Raw genomic sequence first — 16,640 nt, 5'->3', positions numbered from 1 at the left:
CAGGTTTCTTTTACCCTTGCATTTTTAAAACTCAACCCATAAGGATTCAGCATCTTCCAATCCTATGTAATCTTTTTCTAATGATTTAACACCATTCTTTACCAGCAGAGCCACACCACCCCCTCTGCCTACTTTCCTATCCCTCCGATACAAAATGTAACCTTGGACATTCAGCTCCCAACTACAACCATCCTTCAGCCATGATTCAATGATGGCCACAACATTGTACCCGACAATCTCTAAAAGTGCAATAAGGTCATCCACGTTATTTCTTATACTCTGTGCATTGACATATTGTACATTCTGTATTTACTACCCTTTTTGATTCTGCATCCCTAATGCACTGATACTCACCCTGCTGGCTGCAATTTTGTCCTATCATCCGCCTGCCCTTCCTGACAGTCTGACTGCACACTATTTCATTCAGCTTCACTGTCACAAGGATCGTTATGGAAAATCTTTCCTATCAAAAGCAATAAGCATATACATAGTTCATCTCTATGTGACAGGAGAACACACATAGTCTCATAGTACAATAGTCTCTGTTTTATTATTTCATACATTATTATTGCACAGTACTGCACACTATGGCACATTGGTAAATTATTGTTGGTGTATATTATTCTGTACTTTGTTATTAGTTAATATTATATTGATTATTATTATTCATTATTATCGCTAAGTGTATTTTAAAATGTTGCTACAGTAACAAATTAATTTCTCAGAATCGATAAAGTCTTATTATTGTTGTTGTTATTGTTATTACTATCATCATCTTTGCTTTGTTACCATCTGTCCTATGCTGAGTCCCTTCACTTGGGTACCCTCCCCCTGCCAGATTAGTTTAAACTCTTCTCAATACTTCTAACAAACCTTCCCATGAGGATATTTGTACCCCTCAGGTTCAGGTGCAACGTGTCCCTTTTGTAAAGGTCATACCTCCCCCAGAAGAGATCTCAATGATCCAAGAACCTGAAGCCCAACCCTGCACCAGTTTCTCAGCCACACATTAATCTACCAAATCATCCTGTTTCTACCCTCTCTGGCACATGGCACAGGTCGCAATCCAGAAATTACTACCCTGGAGGTCCTGCTTCTTAGCTTACTGCCTAGCTCTCTAAATTCTCTCATCAGAACCTCTTTGCTCTTTCTTCCTTATCATTGGTACTATTATGTACCAAGACATTTGGCTGTTCTCCCTACCCATCCAAAATGCTGTGGAGGCAATCTGAGATGTCCCTGATCCTGGCACCTAGGAGTCAACATATCATCCAGGTGTCTTGTTCACGTTCAGAGAATCCTGTTCCTCTGACTATTGAGTCCCCTATCACTACCACTTCCCTCTCCTCCCTATTTCCCTTCTCTACCAGGGACCTATGCTCAGTGCCAGTAACCTGGCATACCCATGGGAGGTCATCCCCCACAACAGTGTCCAAAATTGCTGTCGAAAAACAGTATCCAAAACTTAGCATTTGTGCAAAGTTTCCAACAACATAGGAATTCTCCAGAGGTTTGGTACAACCATCTTCTTTGGCTGGGATGAAAATATGGTTCTAGGTTTTACTGTTTAAATGGAAGCATCTGTGACATTTGTTTTGGAGGGATAATGCTGAAATGGAAGAAATTTATTCTTCAAAATGGTGTTTGCTCGCAAGAAGCTGAGAACAAATTAAAATTGTGACTGGAGGACATTTTATATTTTCAAGTTCTGCAATTTGTAACCTACTGTTGAAAAGCAACAACGACTTTTTATTGACAACACTGGTTATGTATGTTTCATAACCTCTCATAAGGTTAAAGCTTTACATCCATTTTATTCCATAAAATCTTATTAGTGCCTATCCAATTTGGTGTGAGACTTATAATTCTCTTGAAATTTTGTAATTTTGATTGACATTGAAGGTTTCATTAAATTGTAAAATTGACTGATGTCCACCATTTAGCAATTATAAAATAATTTTTTTCATGTTTTGGCTTCAGAAATGCGCAAGCAAGTGAACAGTGCAGAGTTGAAGAACCAACGATTGAAGGAGGTGTTCCAGAAGAAGATTCAGGAATTCCGAGCTGTTTGCTATGCCCTGATGGGTTACAAGATCGACGTCACTACGGAGAACCAGTACAAGCTGTCATCGGTATATGCAGAACACCAGGATGACTGCCTGATGTTTAAGGTAAGAGTACAAGGAGTGGGGAAATGCAGCATTGCCAGAGCTGTTTTCAGTTGTTTTTATTTCCCTTTGTCTCAGGCTACTTTCCAGTGGAGTTTCATTATGCTTACCACTAAATGGTGGAATTTAATTTTTAATAAGAATTATTTGTTGATGGTTTCCTTTCCTACTGATTCAAATTGTTCTGTGATTTCCAAGCCATGTTTTCACATAGGACCTTGTATTTCAAGATTACCATTGTTTGTAGTCCTAATCTGTCTGTCATCCTAATCTACCTTTCATGGTGCTGCTAAATTTTTGTAGATCCTTGACTGTCATTATCATCATTGATCATTTTCCAAGGAGTAGTTGATGATTCTTAGTTTATTTATTATTGTTACCTGTCTTTATTACACTAGTTGTTGGAAAAGGATCAAGTGGCATATATTTGTTATTAATACTTAGCCATGGTTGACACCAGTGAGGCTCATTCTAAGCAGTGGAGCAAGAAAGATCTGTGGCAGGTGGTGAAGAACGGGGCTGGAAGTTCTTTGGCTTGTTGAATGCTGGAACATGTGTTCAAGAATTATTACTGTTAAAAAGTGATCTTTCTCAGAATGCATCCATGGAAATCTGAGGCAAATGCACACATCTGAGAGAAAATTAATCCCACTTGTCGAGGCTTGAGAATGAAGAACATTTTTCAAAGTAATAAGCGGTGATTTACAGTTAGGTCATTTCTCAGCAAGAGAAATCAAGGAGTAGTGGCTTTTAAAATTCAGCAATTCTTTTGCTGAGCCTCCTGTGTGGTTCATAACTCACTAGACCCAACACAACTCTACTCACAAATCTCAAATCAAAATTAAGTTTCTACATGTCTTTCTGAAATTAGTTAATACAGTCATATTTCACCTGGAAAAATAATTGGTCCTTTACCTCCTGTAAATAGATGGCAGAATGAACTAAACTTGATTTAGAGTGAGGAAGGACTGATCAAATAGACACATCTTTGATTAAATGGAGTAATTGTCTGTATAACATCAAACTTAGAAGCACTCATAAAAAGAAAGAAATAGGATTTGACCAAACTTGGCATTTTGAAGAAGTGACCACCCAGGCTGTTCCAACCAGCACCTTCAAATCTCACCTCCTGTACGATCAAGGAGGCCAAAGGTAGAACCACCATCTGCAGGTTCCCATGCAGGATCCTAACTTGGAAATATATCATAGGCGTATCATCAATAAGTATATCCTGGGACACCCTGTCTGATAGCGATGTAGGAGTACCTTCACAAGAAGAAATGCGGTGGTTCAAGAAGGCAGCTCATAAATAACTTTCATGAGGGACAGAGAATATATGCTGGCCTTGCCATCAGCCTCCAGATCCCAAAACTGAATATAAAAGAAGATCTTTACCTTTCTAACTGTTTGGTTTGCCTGCGTACTAGCTTTTTTATTTCTTGTATGCAGCCAAGAAGATCTCTCTGGACACTAGCATTCAGTAGTATCACACTATTTGAATAACACTCTGCTTTCCTATTTTTCTCACTAAAAATTCAGGATTTGAGATTGTTTAATGTAATTTCCTGTACACAACTGTAAAGGAGAACAAAATAATTGTCTTGTACAGAATATTTACACATCCTGTTCGTGCCTCTCTTTCTTATATGCATGCACCTTGGTACTTGGCATGGATAGGAAAGGCGTAGAGCAGAGGTTTCCAACCTTTTTTATGCCGTGGACCCCTACTATTAACCAAGAACTCCATGGACCCTAGGCTAAAAACCCCTGGTTTAAAGGGCTGTGGATCAAATGTGGGCAAAGGGACGAGCTTAGAAGGGAATCTCGGTTGGCATGGATCAGTTGGAATGAATGGTCTCTTTCCACATTGTATTAATCTATAACTCTATGGTCTGCTAATGCTGTCGATGCTGCACTGTTCTTATAGAAAAAATCATTTAGACTGTACATAAATACCTTGAACTTTTGATTTCTCGAAAGACCAGTCTGGCAGCCTTATCCTTTGGGACTTGATCAGTAGTAGTTCTACTAACCCTATTTCTGATAGACATTGAAGTCTCCACCCTGTGCCCTGATGCTTTTAGTGTTGGTTCCATGTTATTCAATGCCTTGGAGTACTAATTCATCAGATGAGGGAGGATGCAGATGTCATTCATAAAAAGGTTTCTTTCCCATGTTTGACCTGATGCCCTGAGACTTTCTGAGTCTAAAGTCAATAGTAAGGATTCATAGTTCCACGTGGTCCCATGCCAAGACACTGTGTTAATGTGCTGAGTTCAAACATATCTCAAGATTCTGTTGAAGGAATCTGGCACATAAACTTCAAGATATGATTCTGTGAATTTAAGTACGCCCAGCTGACACTACTCTCCCAGTTTCTTAAATGTTCACAAGCAGGTATGGAATTAACTTTGCTGTCTTTAAAGTTGGTACTGAGGTCAACATCAGGTAGTTTTCAAGGATTGTTGAGTGATATTGTACAAAGAACAGTAGATTCATACTGGGCCACCATCATGCCTTTAGTGTATTAGTATGGATGCATCTGTTAAATATAAAGAGAGTTGTTGAAAATGACTGTCAGTGTTATGAAACATGATACAAGATCTCAATAGTTGGCATTCCTGACAGAAAACATTGATGTTTTGTATGAAAGACTCTCATACGTACTCCCAAATGTTGTCCTTAGTTGTGAAGGTAGCCACCATTGTCACATTTGACATATTTCTTATTTCCTCTACTTCTGACTCATATAGCCCTGACTGCCATGCTCCAAGTTCATTAATTCCTTCCCTCAGTATTGATTGTTCTTTCCCTTTCTTTAAGACAATTCTAGAAACTGACCAGTTGATAAAGCCTTTGTTCGCCTATCATAAGGCCCATATGTGGGCAGTTATCTGTTTCGTTCTTACCAAGCTCTAGCGAGATATCTTGAAACGATTCATTTAGTCAAATTTACTGTTGTACTCAGTGCATTCGGCTCCATTGATCTTGTTGTTGCTGAATCTGTGAGGATCAATATAATTGATGGCCAATATTTGTGAAAGAGTGTTATTGTAAGTGACTAGAGGCTAGCTTGTTTTCAGTTGTGTCTGAATCAAAGGCACAAGACATTGATAACTGGAATGATTTATATTTTCATATTGGCTGGAAGTTTCAGTGTTTTAAAGTGGTCCCATGGAAATAAAATTTTCTCAGATTAAACAACTTCCAATTGTAACATCAACCCGCATAGTGATGTACTATTTGTACAATCTCCAACTATAGTCTTTCCTAATAAGTTAATAGTAATGAGTGGGTCATTGTAGTTTTGCTGTTATTCGGTTAAATAAATGGTCTAATTTTCTCTGTTTCCCAGAAAATCTGTTGGTAACCTGATTTTCATAGACATTAACTTCCTTCAATAAAATATGTTGTATTTGATAATTTATTTTGTATTTTATCCTGTCTGCCATGTAGTGTCATTTCTAAGGACATCAATAAGTGTGCTGACTCCAATTCTCAGTCCACCACATATAATGACATTTCCTTGTCTCCACTTGTGTATCAACTGAATACTATTCAGTTGAATTGGATTAATCTGTACAGATCTGAAGCTTGCATCCAATTTAACTTCAGCTTTCAAAAGAAAATCTGTTCTAAACATTATCTATAAATAGCTCTATTCTGAAAGAATCTCATTGCCATGTCACAGTGTGCAGTGGCAGAACTGTTGATTCCAATTTACATTTTTTCAGATGGTATGCACTACCTTCAAAATATTACAAAGATGAAATGCACACAACATAACTGACACTTCTTCTGTAGTGGTTCCTTCGTAAATAAAGTACGTGCGCTGCTGAAAATTGATTGTAATATATCTTATGATCTAAATAACAGGCAGGATAGACAAAGGAGAGTCAGAAGATGTTATTAATTTGGATTTTCAGAAGGGCTTGCACAAGTCACTGCATATCAGGCTGCTTAACAAGATAAGAGCCCATGGTATTACAGGAAAGGTACTAGAATGGATAGAAAGCAATACACACAAAATGCTGGAGGAACTCAGCAGGCCAGGCAGCATCCATGGAAATGAATAGACAGTAAATGTTAAGGGCTGAGATCTTTCTTCAAGACTGAGAAGGAAGAAGGAAGGTGTATTTTCGGATAGAAGATTGGCTAAATGGCAGGAGGCAAGGAGTGGGAATAAAGCAGGCCTTTTCTGGTTGGCTGCTGGTGCCTAGTGGTTTTCCACGTGGTTTTGGTGTTGGGACCACTTCTTTTCATGTTGTATGTAAATGATTTAGATGGTGGAATTGATGGTTTTGTGACCAAATTAATGGATGACACAAAGATAAGTGGAGGGGCAGGAAGTGTTGAGGAAGCCAGGAGTCTGCAGAACAACTGACTGATCAAGCTGCTGCCAGATTATTTTTGACATACTGATCTGCTATATTTGAGTATTATTTTGCACTGTGTGAAAGGGCAATGGAAGTAGGTTCTTTCCATTAAGAATCATTAAGATGACCTTTCCCCTAAGAGTATTCTTTCTATCAATCTCCTGCTAATCCTTTCCTAAATTTATCCTCAGCGAACATCATCCTCTCTCCCTCACCCTACATCTTTCTGGCTGCATAGATCTTCTTTCCCCACTCCCCAATTCCTCTTCCTTGCTTTTGAATATTACTGACCTATGCCACAGTGAGCATAAGGGTAGGACCTTCTGACAGATTGTGCATTAGTACTCACTGAAGCCTTTATATAAAGAAAGGTCCTCTACCATCCTAATCCACTGTCCTCCTGGACACTGTTGACACACTTCCACACTCCACAAAAACCACAACTACACCCCACAAAAAACATTGAAGGTCCATTATGAAATCTTGGATAACACAAGCTACTTTCTGTACCTTGGGAGTCACCTCAATGCAGACAGATAACGACAATGAAATTCACTATGCCTTAAGTGCACCACAGCCTTTGGCTGAAGAAAAGTGTATTTGAAGATCAAACATAAAGTTCATGATCAAACAGTTATCAGAAATCCTGGCTTCCTTTCTTTTTTTTTACAATATTTTTATTCAGAAGGAAAAAACAAGATTTACAGAATGCAGGCTTCCTATACATTTCAGAGACATGAATTACTTTGCAGCAGTGATAGCAAAATCTTGACAAGATCCTCACAAAGTATTCCAAATTAACTGTCCTCTTCCAGTTCACCATTCCCAGTACTGAACCTCTGATGAGCAGCCATATTGTGAAATGCCAGACAGAAGAATCCTAAAGCAGTTTGCTCCATTACAGAAAGAGGTTACTGGGTGGAAAGAAAAAATGTTTCAAGAATGTTGTTAAAACCTTCTTGAAGAAAAGTAATATTGTCGTAGGTTAGTATCTCTAGCTGTGACTGATCAAAATAATGAAGAAGCATCTGAGAGCTTTAAATCTCTTCACTGGAAGCAATTTCAGAAGAGTGGACGAAGCATACCACCTGCCAAAGTATTCAGTGTGCCCAACACAACCTGTGATAGAGTCTGAATCCCACATTGATCTCAGCAATCTCTCAGAACCTGCTGAAGTGGAGTGGATGAAGATAAGAAAGAGAGAAGATTGCTTCAGACCTATTGTTTAATTCTAATGCTCAATGTGTTACAAATGTTATGCATCTAAGAATATCAGTCCCTTTTGACCTTAAAAGTAGCATAGGTGTACTTGTCATGTCTTTTAATGCTGGGTCAATTTCTAGTCCTTTAATTATTTTGTAAAAAATTACCATTATCAATATACTCTTTGGATTTCTATGATGCACTAATGGTTGTGCTTATATCCATGATGTTGCTCCCACCTCTTTCTGCTTCAGTCCAAGTATTTTTGTCTGCCGCTTTGCGGGCCTGTATATAGCATAACTGGTAGAGAAAGAGATACACTCCCTGTACTGCCTAATTGCTGAATAGCAGAGGCCACCATAAAAGAGGAAGTAATTAAGAAGCACAACTGCGAATCAAAATGAATTAACTGTCATGAAAACTTCAATTAACAAAAATATTAACTAAAAATATGAATCAAGTAGTTATCGTTCAGTTCCCATCATGTGAACACAAATAAATGGCATGCTTTTATTAATATATCAATGTGCTGGCAAGTATCATTGTCCTGGGACTTGCTCTGTCTTGAAACATAAATGTGTAATTAAGGATAAATTGGCCTTGGAGCTCTGATCGACCAAGAATTAGTCAGATGATTGCAGGTATATCCAGAAAGTGCAGTTAAAGAACACACTGTATGTAATTAATATACCATTAATGTTTTAATGTTTCAATTTTTTGTCTATTTTTAATGAACATAAGCCAAATCTCTTGGAATCTGTGAAACTTCTGGTTGGTGAATTCTGCAAAGATTCTGTGTCTCATTAACGTGCTTGGTGTGTAGGTCTTGAAAGGGGCATTAGCTTGTAAGGAGGTATAAAAGCTCAGTTCCACAGTTGTGTACCCAAGGTTATTTATGGTCTTCAAAAGCTGGCTCCAGTCTCTGAGCCAATGTAAAACTTGAGCACAGAATTTAACGGATCATATTCATGATACTTCTTCATAAAAAGAATTTACTTATTGTGTAGGTTTTAGCAAATAAAACGACAGAAGTGTTTTATGTTTCAGAAATGCTGTAGCAACTCATTTATTGAACAGCTAAAAACTGAACTCAAAGCGCACTAAAAACCTTTCATGTGATTACGTCATCACGTCAGACCAGCCTCTTAAAGTGAAATCACAACCCAATGTCAGTGGTTGTGAATTATATATGTTTCTACCAATCACACAGCACTCCCCTCCCCTCACCCCTAAAATTCACTAAAACTGGCATTGTGAATCTGTCTGGAGCTCAGACAAGCCACCCAGCTCGGGTCCTATGTTCCAAGGGTAAAGAAACAGCTGGTGCCTCTGGTTCATCCAGAGGTGAATTGACATACCCATATTCATGTTACAATGCCAGCGGCATGGTAGTAGAATACTCCATATCTTGCTGGGCTGGTTTAAGGTGATCTTCCGAAATACGTTGAGGTTTACTCTTCTTATCTATGATAAAAGTCTTTTCTCCCTGTTCCAAAATGCGGAATGAGCCATCATAAGAGGGCCTAAGGGGATGTTGGTGTACATCATGACGGATGAAAACAAACGAAGTGGAATGTAGATCAAAAGGAACACAATGATGGGAGGTAGGAATAGGAATACGTGAAAGGGAATTGAATGTACTGAGGAGGGTGGAACGTTGTCGAGAGGCCGACCATTCGGTCATGGCTTTAGAAATGAAATCACCTCACACTTGTATACCAACTCAGTCATAGACGACTGCGGGTCCTCTTTTGGAGCTGTTCTGAGCCCCATGGGAGATGATCATACCAACACTCATCAATCAGGAAAGTCCTCAGAGCAGCCTTTAAGGAGTGGTGAAACCACTGATATAAGGCCATTGGACTGAGGGTGATACGCCATGGTGTGATGTAGCCCAACACTGAGGTTCTGGGCCATTGAAGCGTAGAGGTTTGATATGAATTTGAGTCCGTGGTCAAGAGGAAAAATCAGATGGGGTGCCAAACCAAGCAACAAATGCCCGAGCCACAATTGCAGCCATTATTGATGATAGGAGGATGAGCTCTGGCCACCTGGTTGTACGATCCACCAGTGTAAGGAGGTGCATGAAATCATGGGAGGAGGGAAGAGGACTAACAAGGTCCTTCACTGAGGGATCTCAGGAGTGCCAATGATGCCTGAACATGATGATTAATTTTTGATCACTGGCAGTCCACACAGGCTGCAGTCCAATCACGCACCTCCTTTCTGAGGCCATGCCAAGCAAACTTTAGTGCAACCAGTCTCTGTGAGGTCTTTCAGTCCAGATGTACGAAGCCATGTATGGAGTCAAAAACAGTCAGTTCCTGTTTGCGAGCATGATGGAGCAAGAGCAACCTGTCGAGAGATCGCACAGGAGAGAAATCTCAGTTTCCTCAAACTTAATGTCAGCCACCCACAGGCCCATGACTGCTGTTCTGCAAACCTGGACTTCTGGGTCAGTAGTTTGGTCGGCTGCCATGCCATCATAGTCAACCCCTATGTGTATGGCCTCAACAGCTGGCAGTCAGTGGCAGTCAGCCATGTCACTACTTGTCCTCTTGACTTGTTGTATATCAGTTGTGAACTCAATATGTAGACCAGGTGGCATTGCTGCCCTGCCAACCAAGAGTCTGATGTTTTGGGCATTGCATACGCAAAGGGTTTGTGCCAATGGCGACCCTGTAGAAGAAAACGAAAATGGCTGATAGCCAGATAGAGACCGAGAAGCTTGCGGTAAAACATGTTGTACTTCCTATTGGGGGGGGGGGGTGTTGGAGCTGGCGGCTGAAGAAGACAAGCGGCTGACACATTCCTCAGACCAACTGTTCATGCACAGCACCCACTGTCAGTAGTAATGGTTGAGGAGTGGGTGCATCAGTAGGGTTGCATTGGAAAGAGCTTATCATCAGATGCTTTGGTCATGTCCACACTTGATTAGGGTATTGCCTTTAAGTGAACTAGTTAATAACCTGTGTTGGCTTAAGCACTTGTAAAGTGTATGGAGATGGGATACATGGTCAGATTGGGATGCACTGGTGAGAAGAATGTCATCCAGGTAAACAAAAAGAAAATCTATGTCTTTTAATACAGAGTCTATCAGCATTTGGAAAGTCTGTTCTCCATATTTTTAGCCCAACAGCATGCACAGAAACTCCAAGAGGCCAAATGGGGTTATCACAGCTGTTTTGGGAATGTCCTTCAAGCACATAGGCAGATGATGGTAGTCTCTAACTAGATGGACTTGGGGAAAAAAATTAACTTCCCAGCTAAACATGCTGAAAAGTCTTGGATGTGTGGGACTGGGTAGTGATTAGGGGCGGTGGCCTTGTTGAGGCATCAGTAATCACCACATGGGTGGTAACCACCATCGGACTTAGGGACCATATGGAGGAGTGAAGCCCAGGGGCTATTCAATCGGTGTACAATGCCAAGTCTTTCCATGTTAGCAAACTTAGCCTTTATGGTTGCCTACCAGTTTACACATGTGGGTATGAACTAGTGAGCCATTTATAGAAATATGGTGCTCGACCCAATGTTTTGTGACCATAGAGATGTGGGCTTAGTGAGGTACAGCTTGATTTCATCTAGCATTCGAGTAAACTCACGTGGGGTGGTACTTGCGCTTGACAGAGTTGTTGTGGGGAACTTACTGGGAGAGCAGGGTAATGACCCAAAGTCCTTGACATCCACAAGCTGGCAGTTCTTAAGATTGACCAAAAGTTCTTGAGCACACAGGAAATCTGCACCGAGCAGAGGTTTTGCCACTTTAGCCAGGACGAAGTCCTACTTGTAACCTTGCCCACTGAAGCAGAGCGTCACCAGTCTTGTCCTGTAAGTTTGGATCTTGCTGGGGCTCCAGCGAGGTTTTATCATTCTTTGCCTTCTCAGCTGCTGGTAGCACGCTCACATGTGTCACACAAGAAGTGTCAGCCTGAAAGGTTGTCCATAATGAACAGTAGACGACCCTAGAAGCTGGAACCTACGGTGTTCACAGACCTCTGATGTCCTGATGCACTGGCACCGTCAAAGCTGCAAGGTGGTCGGCACTTCCAAGCGTTCCTTCCAAAGTGAACGTGGTAAAAGCACAGGCCCGGCACAGTCTGTTTCACAGGTGCAGGCATCCTTATGTTGGGGGCCTTGCTGACCAGGCTTATTCAGGTAGAGAAAGGAGGAGAAAAGATGCATCACTGCCTGGCTGAGTGTAGCTGTCAGGCATCATACCAAGCTCCCTGCAGTCTATCGCAGGTGCATTAGCAAGGGCTATACAAACTTGATCAGGCATTTAGGGCATGGAGTTCTTTAAAATTAAAACAAGGATAGTGATTTCCCAGCAGAGATAGTATGTGGTCCATAAGCTCTGAAGGGCTAGCATCACCGAGATTGGGTAAGGGGAGCAACTGTTTGGTGTGCTCAGACTTCCGATAGTCCAAATGTCTGTAAAAGATAAGTTTCAGTGATCAGGCGAGTGTTCTGGTATACTCACCACTCTCACAGCTGTGGAGTTACTGAGCAACACTACAACATCGAAATATTTGGTGTTGTTGCGAAGATTTCTCAAAGCACAAATTGAGCCTCCACTTGCAGAAATCAAGCAGTGACAGTTTGCTCCCAAAACTCTGGCAGTTTCAAAGCAACTGCATTGGTCGAAATGTTCATTAACTCTGAAATCATCCTAAAGTATCGGGGTCACCAAAAATCTGAATTCAAAGTGTGCTAAAAATCCTTTATGAAATACATCATCATGTCAGACCAGCCTATTAAAGTGAAACCCCATCTCAATGTCCATGACTGTGAATTATGTACATTTGTACCAATTATGTTACCCCACAGTTGAAACTTCTTCTAATGTTCAGGTTTGTTAACTGAAGGAATTTGTTGACTTGCATTCCTTTTTTGGTTGAAAATATACTGTAGCATGAATCTTTATGGAGCTGATGTTGTTTCCAGTGTGAAGTAGCGATCTCGATAAGTACGAATTGTGTGAAGTGTATATACTTTATGGTCAAATCTCTATTTTGCTTTTAGTGGCAATAATTTAAATCAGACAAGCACCAAATTAATTGAAATCAATAATTTTTGTAGTGGTACATCAGCATTCAAGTTGTTCACTGGAAGGCTGGGAGGCTCCTGAAACAGCATTTAGGGTTCGATCCCAGCTGCTGTGTGCAGGGAGTTTGTATGTTCTCCCCGTATGTTTTATCAGGGTGCTCTGTTTTCCTCTCACATTCCAAAGATGTTTGGTTAGTGAGTTGTGGGCATGCTGTGTTGGCACCTGACCTGGTGACACTTGGGGCTCATCCTTGGACTGTGTTGATGAGTGACGCCACTCCTGCATTTCACTGTATGTTTCGATGTACACGTGACAAATAAAGCTGATCTTTATAATCCTTCCATGCTGTTGTTGATTAAAATTCTTCTGAGCTATTATACCTTGCTTTTTGGAGCCTCTGAAATAAAACTCAAGATAGGGAGCCAAAAAGAATGTACTTTAAAAATTGTTGCATCAGCAAATTACATTGAATCTGCTTCTGTCCCCTACCCTGCCTCTTGAAGGGTTGCAACACAACCCTTTCTTACCCTTCCTATCTTTTACACCTAGTGGGAAAGAAGTGAGAGCAAAGCTAAATCTGAAGTCTAAATTGGTGGGAGTTAATTCCAAATTTTGAATTCATAAGGTTAGGACATAACAGTGATGATGAAAATGTAAAATTGTGAATGCGATGAGGGCACTCTCTGTAGATTCTGAGCCGGAGCTAAGGACCTACTGGATTAAGACTTTAGAAAGGTTTTCCTCTTCTGCTGCCATAGCAAAGTTGAACTACATAGTCGTCTTTCAGAATATCTTTCAATTTGGCGATAGATGTTTTCCAGAAGTTTCTTTACAAATCATGACCTTGTGTCTTTGGAATAGATAGCTGTGCTTCAACCTAATGCAGAAACTGGTTAACATTGCAAGCTATTACAGAGTAATTTAAGTGAGTAGCTGAATCTCTGCAAATCGATCTGCTCAGGAGGAATATCAATAGGTTTCAAATGATGGGGGTTTGTGAAGTGCTTGATTGAGCATTATCCTTAGGCCTTATTCAATCACTCAAACAAATTTTATTTTCTCATTATTGTCTTGACTCTGAGGAATAAGTCTTGCTGTCAAGTTTTTACAAGGAGAATTATTTTTGTGGCTTTACTACACTAGTCAGGGAATATTCTTTGAAAATAAATTATGATCACTTTTCATTTTGCTTTTTTGGAATCTTGTTTGATAAATCATGTCACTGTACTTAAATATAAACAATAAATATCGAGAACGTGAGATGAAGAGTCCTTAGAACTGAGTCCATAGTTTTTGAGAACATTTTAGTGATGGGGCAAGTGAAGGTGAGTTAAGTTATCCACTTTGGTTTAAGGGCCTGATGGTTGATGTGTCATAACTGTTCCTGAGCCTGGTGGTGCAGATCCTAAGTCTGTGGTGCCTTCTTCTTGATGGCAGCAGCAAGAAGAGAGCATGACCCGGGTGGTGGGAATCCCTGATGATGGATGCTGCTTTCTGTGACAACACTTTGTGTAGATGTGCTCAATGCTGAGGAGTGTTTTACCCATGATTGACTAGACCGTATCTACTACTGTGATGATTGTACGCTCTAGTATCAATTGTTTGGTGACAATAAAGTATTTGTATTTGTATTTGTCGGATTTTCCATTCAAAGGCATTAGTGCTTCCATACCAGGCTGTGATGCAGCCAGTCAATATACTTTCCACGACATATCTAATGAAGTTTGTCAAAGTTTTTGATGTCTTGCTGAACCTCCACAGACACTTAACATATTTCTTCGCGTACTCATAACATTTCTCATCATAGATGTTGGTAACATCTGTATATTTAAATGGTCAGCATATTTATTGTACTCAATACAGAATCAAGGCAGCATTCTTTCTGAAATTGTAGATACAGGTAGTAAGAGACTAATGAAAATATGTTTTGAAAAATCAGTTCATATTCTTCTTTGATGCTGAATTAATGCTGTGATATTGATTATATTGAGTACAATAATGTCCTAAATAGGCTAGATTTAGGTTTGGAAATGAAGGCTGAATTTAGTTATCGTAGTGCTATTAATAGCAATGCATCTGACAAGATGTTTGACAATGTAACCTTGAAGTATAACAGGGCTGTTTGCCAGAGATCTTAATGAGCACAAAGATATTTTGCAACATCAGGCGTGAGCCAAGAAAGCAAGAGCTCAACTCAGTTTCAAGTTTTACCAAACTCTACTATCTTCCAGCTTGCGATTTCCATATCTCCTGAACTTTTCTTGGATTCTGACTTTTGCAGGATTTCTGTTGACCTTCCTTCTTCCCATTGATTTTACCGTGCTCCTGAAGCTTCTGGAGCTGATAAAGTTTGACTCACAACTCCTAGTTGCTCCTTAACATATACCTTTTCGATGATACTTATGTTCTTATTAAAACTTCCCTCTTTTTCGCTTAATTACACTCATGTGAAGCACCTTTTGAAATTTTACTTTAAAGGCACCATCTCCCCACTTATTTTTAACATTCATTGTGCTGTTCCTGGTTGGATCTCACAAATTCAGCTCTTTGGAAAGGTGTGGTATTTTGAGTGAATGGACTGAAGACAGCATTTTCATAACTTCCAGGTGCAAGAAATTTAAGCATGTGTGAAGCTTTGCAAATTCTGCCCAAAAGCAGAAAGGTGCAGGAAACAGCCAGCCTTTGGTTGTCTTTGGTTAGATTTCCAGCATCTGCAGTCTCATAACTTCCAAATAACTTGCTGCTGAATTACAACAGTGATTACTTCACGTTGGTTATAAAATGCTTGTGGGATGTTTTGAAGTTCTGGAAAGTGTTATGTATTGTTCTTTGGGGTCTGTATTCCACACAAATGCTAAAAGTTTTGTGTGCCTTTGTTTCAGAGTTCTGACGTTGGTGCTGGTTTGCCATCTTAATACTCAGTATGTCAATAGAGAAGCTAGATCTTCTTTTGCCATGAAGCACTTGAAGTGCAATATTATATAATGCTAAATTAAGCAATGCATTGCATTTACAAAGAATAGTTTTGTGTCAGCCTCTTTGAGCAACACTCTCTGAAAAGATTAACTGGATTTTAAATTATGTTGAGAGGGGTTCAAGCTGAGTTTCAGAAGCCTGAATTTAAAAGAAGGAAAATATAATGCAAGAAATTCCTTAGATCAAGTGACCTGGGAAAGACTAGGTTACCACAGGACCAAGATAAATGTTTTTTGCTTGCATGACTCTGATTAGGAGTCATTGTTATAACATGTATTTATGATGATATTTAATACAAGATATACAACTTACAAGAACATATTCTTACAGAACTATATTCCACCTGATGTGTGTGTGTTCAAGTGCCTTGCCATTCGGCATTGGGCGATCATGTCTCTCCATCCATCATGGTCCCTGACCCTCTGAATTGTATTTGTTGCCTCCCCTGTTTCTAACTGTGATGTTAATCCATCTATCATTTTCATTCTCGATCTGCCTCTGCTTCTTTTCCCTTCCAGCTTTCCAGTTGTAACTAAATGTTCTAATGTCTCTCTTCGCATGATGTGTCCAAAGAATTTTGATTGCTGTTTTCTGATTTTTTAAAGTTATGTACGTTTTGTTTTTGTTCTCTGTAGAACTTCTTCATTGGTTATCCTGTCCGTATATGAAATGCATAGCATTCTTCTGAGGAACCACATCTCTGCTGCATTGATTTTTTTTCCATTGCATTTGTGATGGTCCATGACTCACAGCCATACATCAATATAGGAAAAATGTAGCAGCTGAGAGTTCTAAGGCGGATGTCTATTGCTATTTTCTTGTTCGTTAGGATGTTTCTCATTTCTGTAAATGCTGTTCTTGCCATTG

The 16,640-nt window shown here is 39.8% G+C and overlaps 1 protein-coding gene across 4 annotated transcripts in view; it reads left to right on the top strand.

Moving 5' to 3' along the window:
- The window catches only part of mad1l1 (mitotic arrest deficient 1 like 1), a 1,014,619-nt gene that overhangs the window by 647,483 nt on the left and 350,496 nt on the right, over window positions 1-16,640 (top strand). For all 4 annotated transcript variants that reach the window (XM_073061007.1, XM_073061009.1, XM_073061006.1 and 1 more), the window contains one exon: window positions 1,981-2,171. In XM_073061007.1, the coding sequence (XP_072917108.1) occupies window positions 1,981-2,171 (191 nt within the window). The remainder of the gene's footprint in view (window positions 1-1,980; window positions 2,172-16,640) is intronic.

The sequence above is a fragment of the Hemitrygon akajei genome, chromosome 11 (assembly GCF_048418815.1).
Source record: "Hemitrygon akajei chromosome 11, sHemAka1.3, whole genome shotgun sequence".
Taxonomy (NCBI): domain Eukaryota; kingdom Metazoa; phylum Chordata; class Chondrichthyes; order Myliobatiformes; family Dasyatidae; genus Hemitrygon; species Hemitrygon akajei.
Note: the sequence above shows the minus strand (reverse complement) of the source record. Positions and strands in the feature narration are given on the sequence as shown.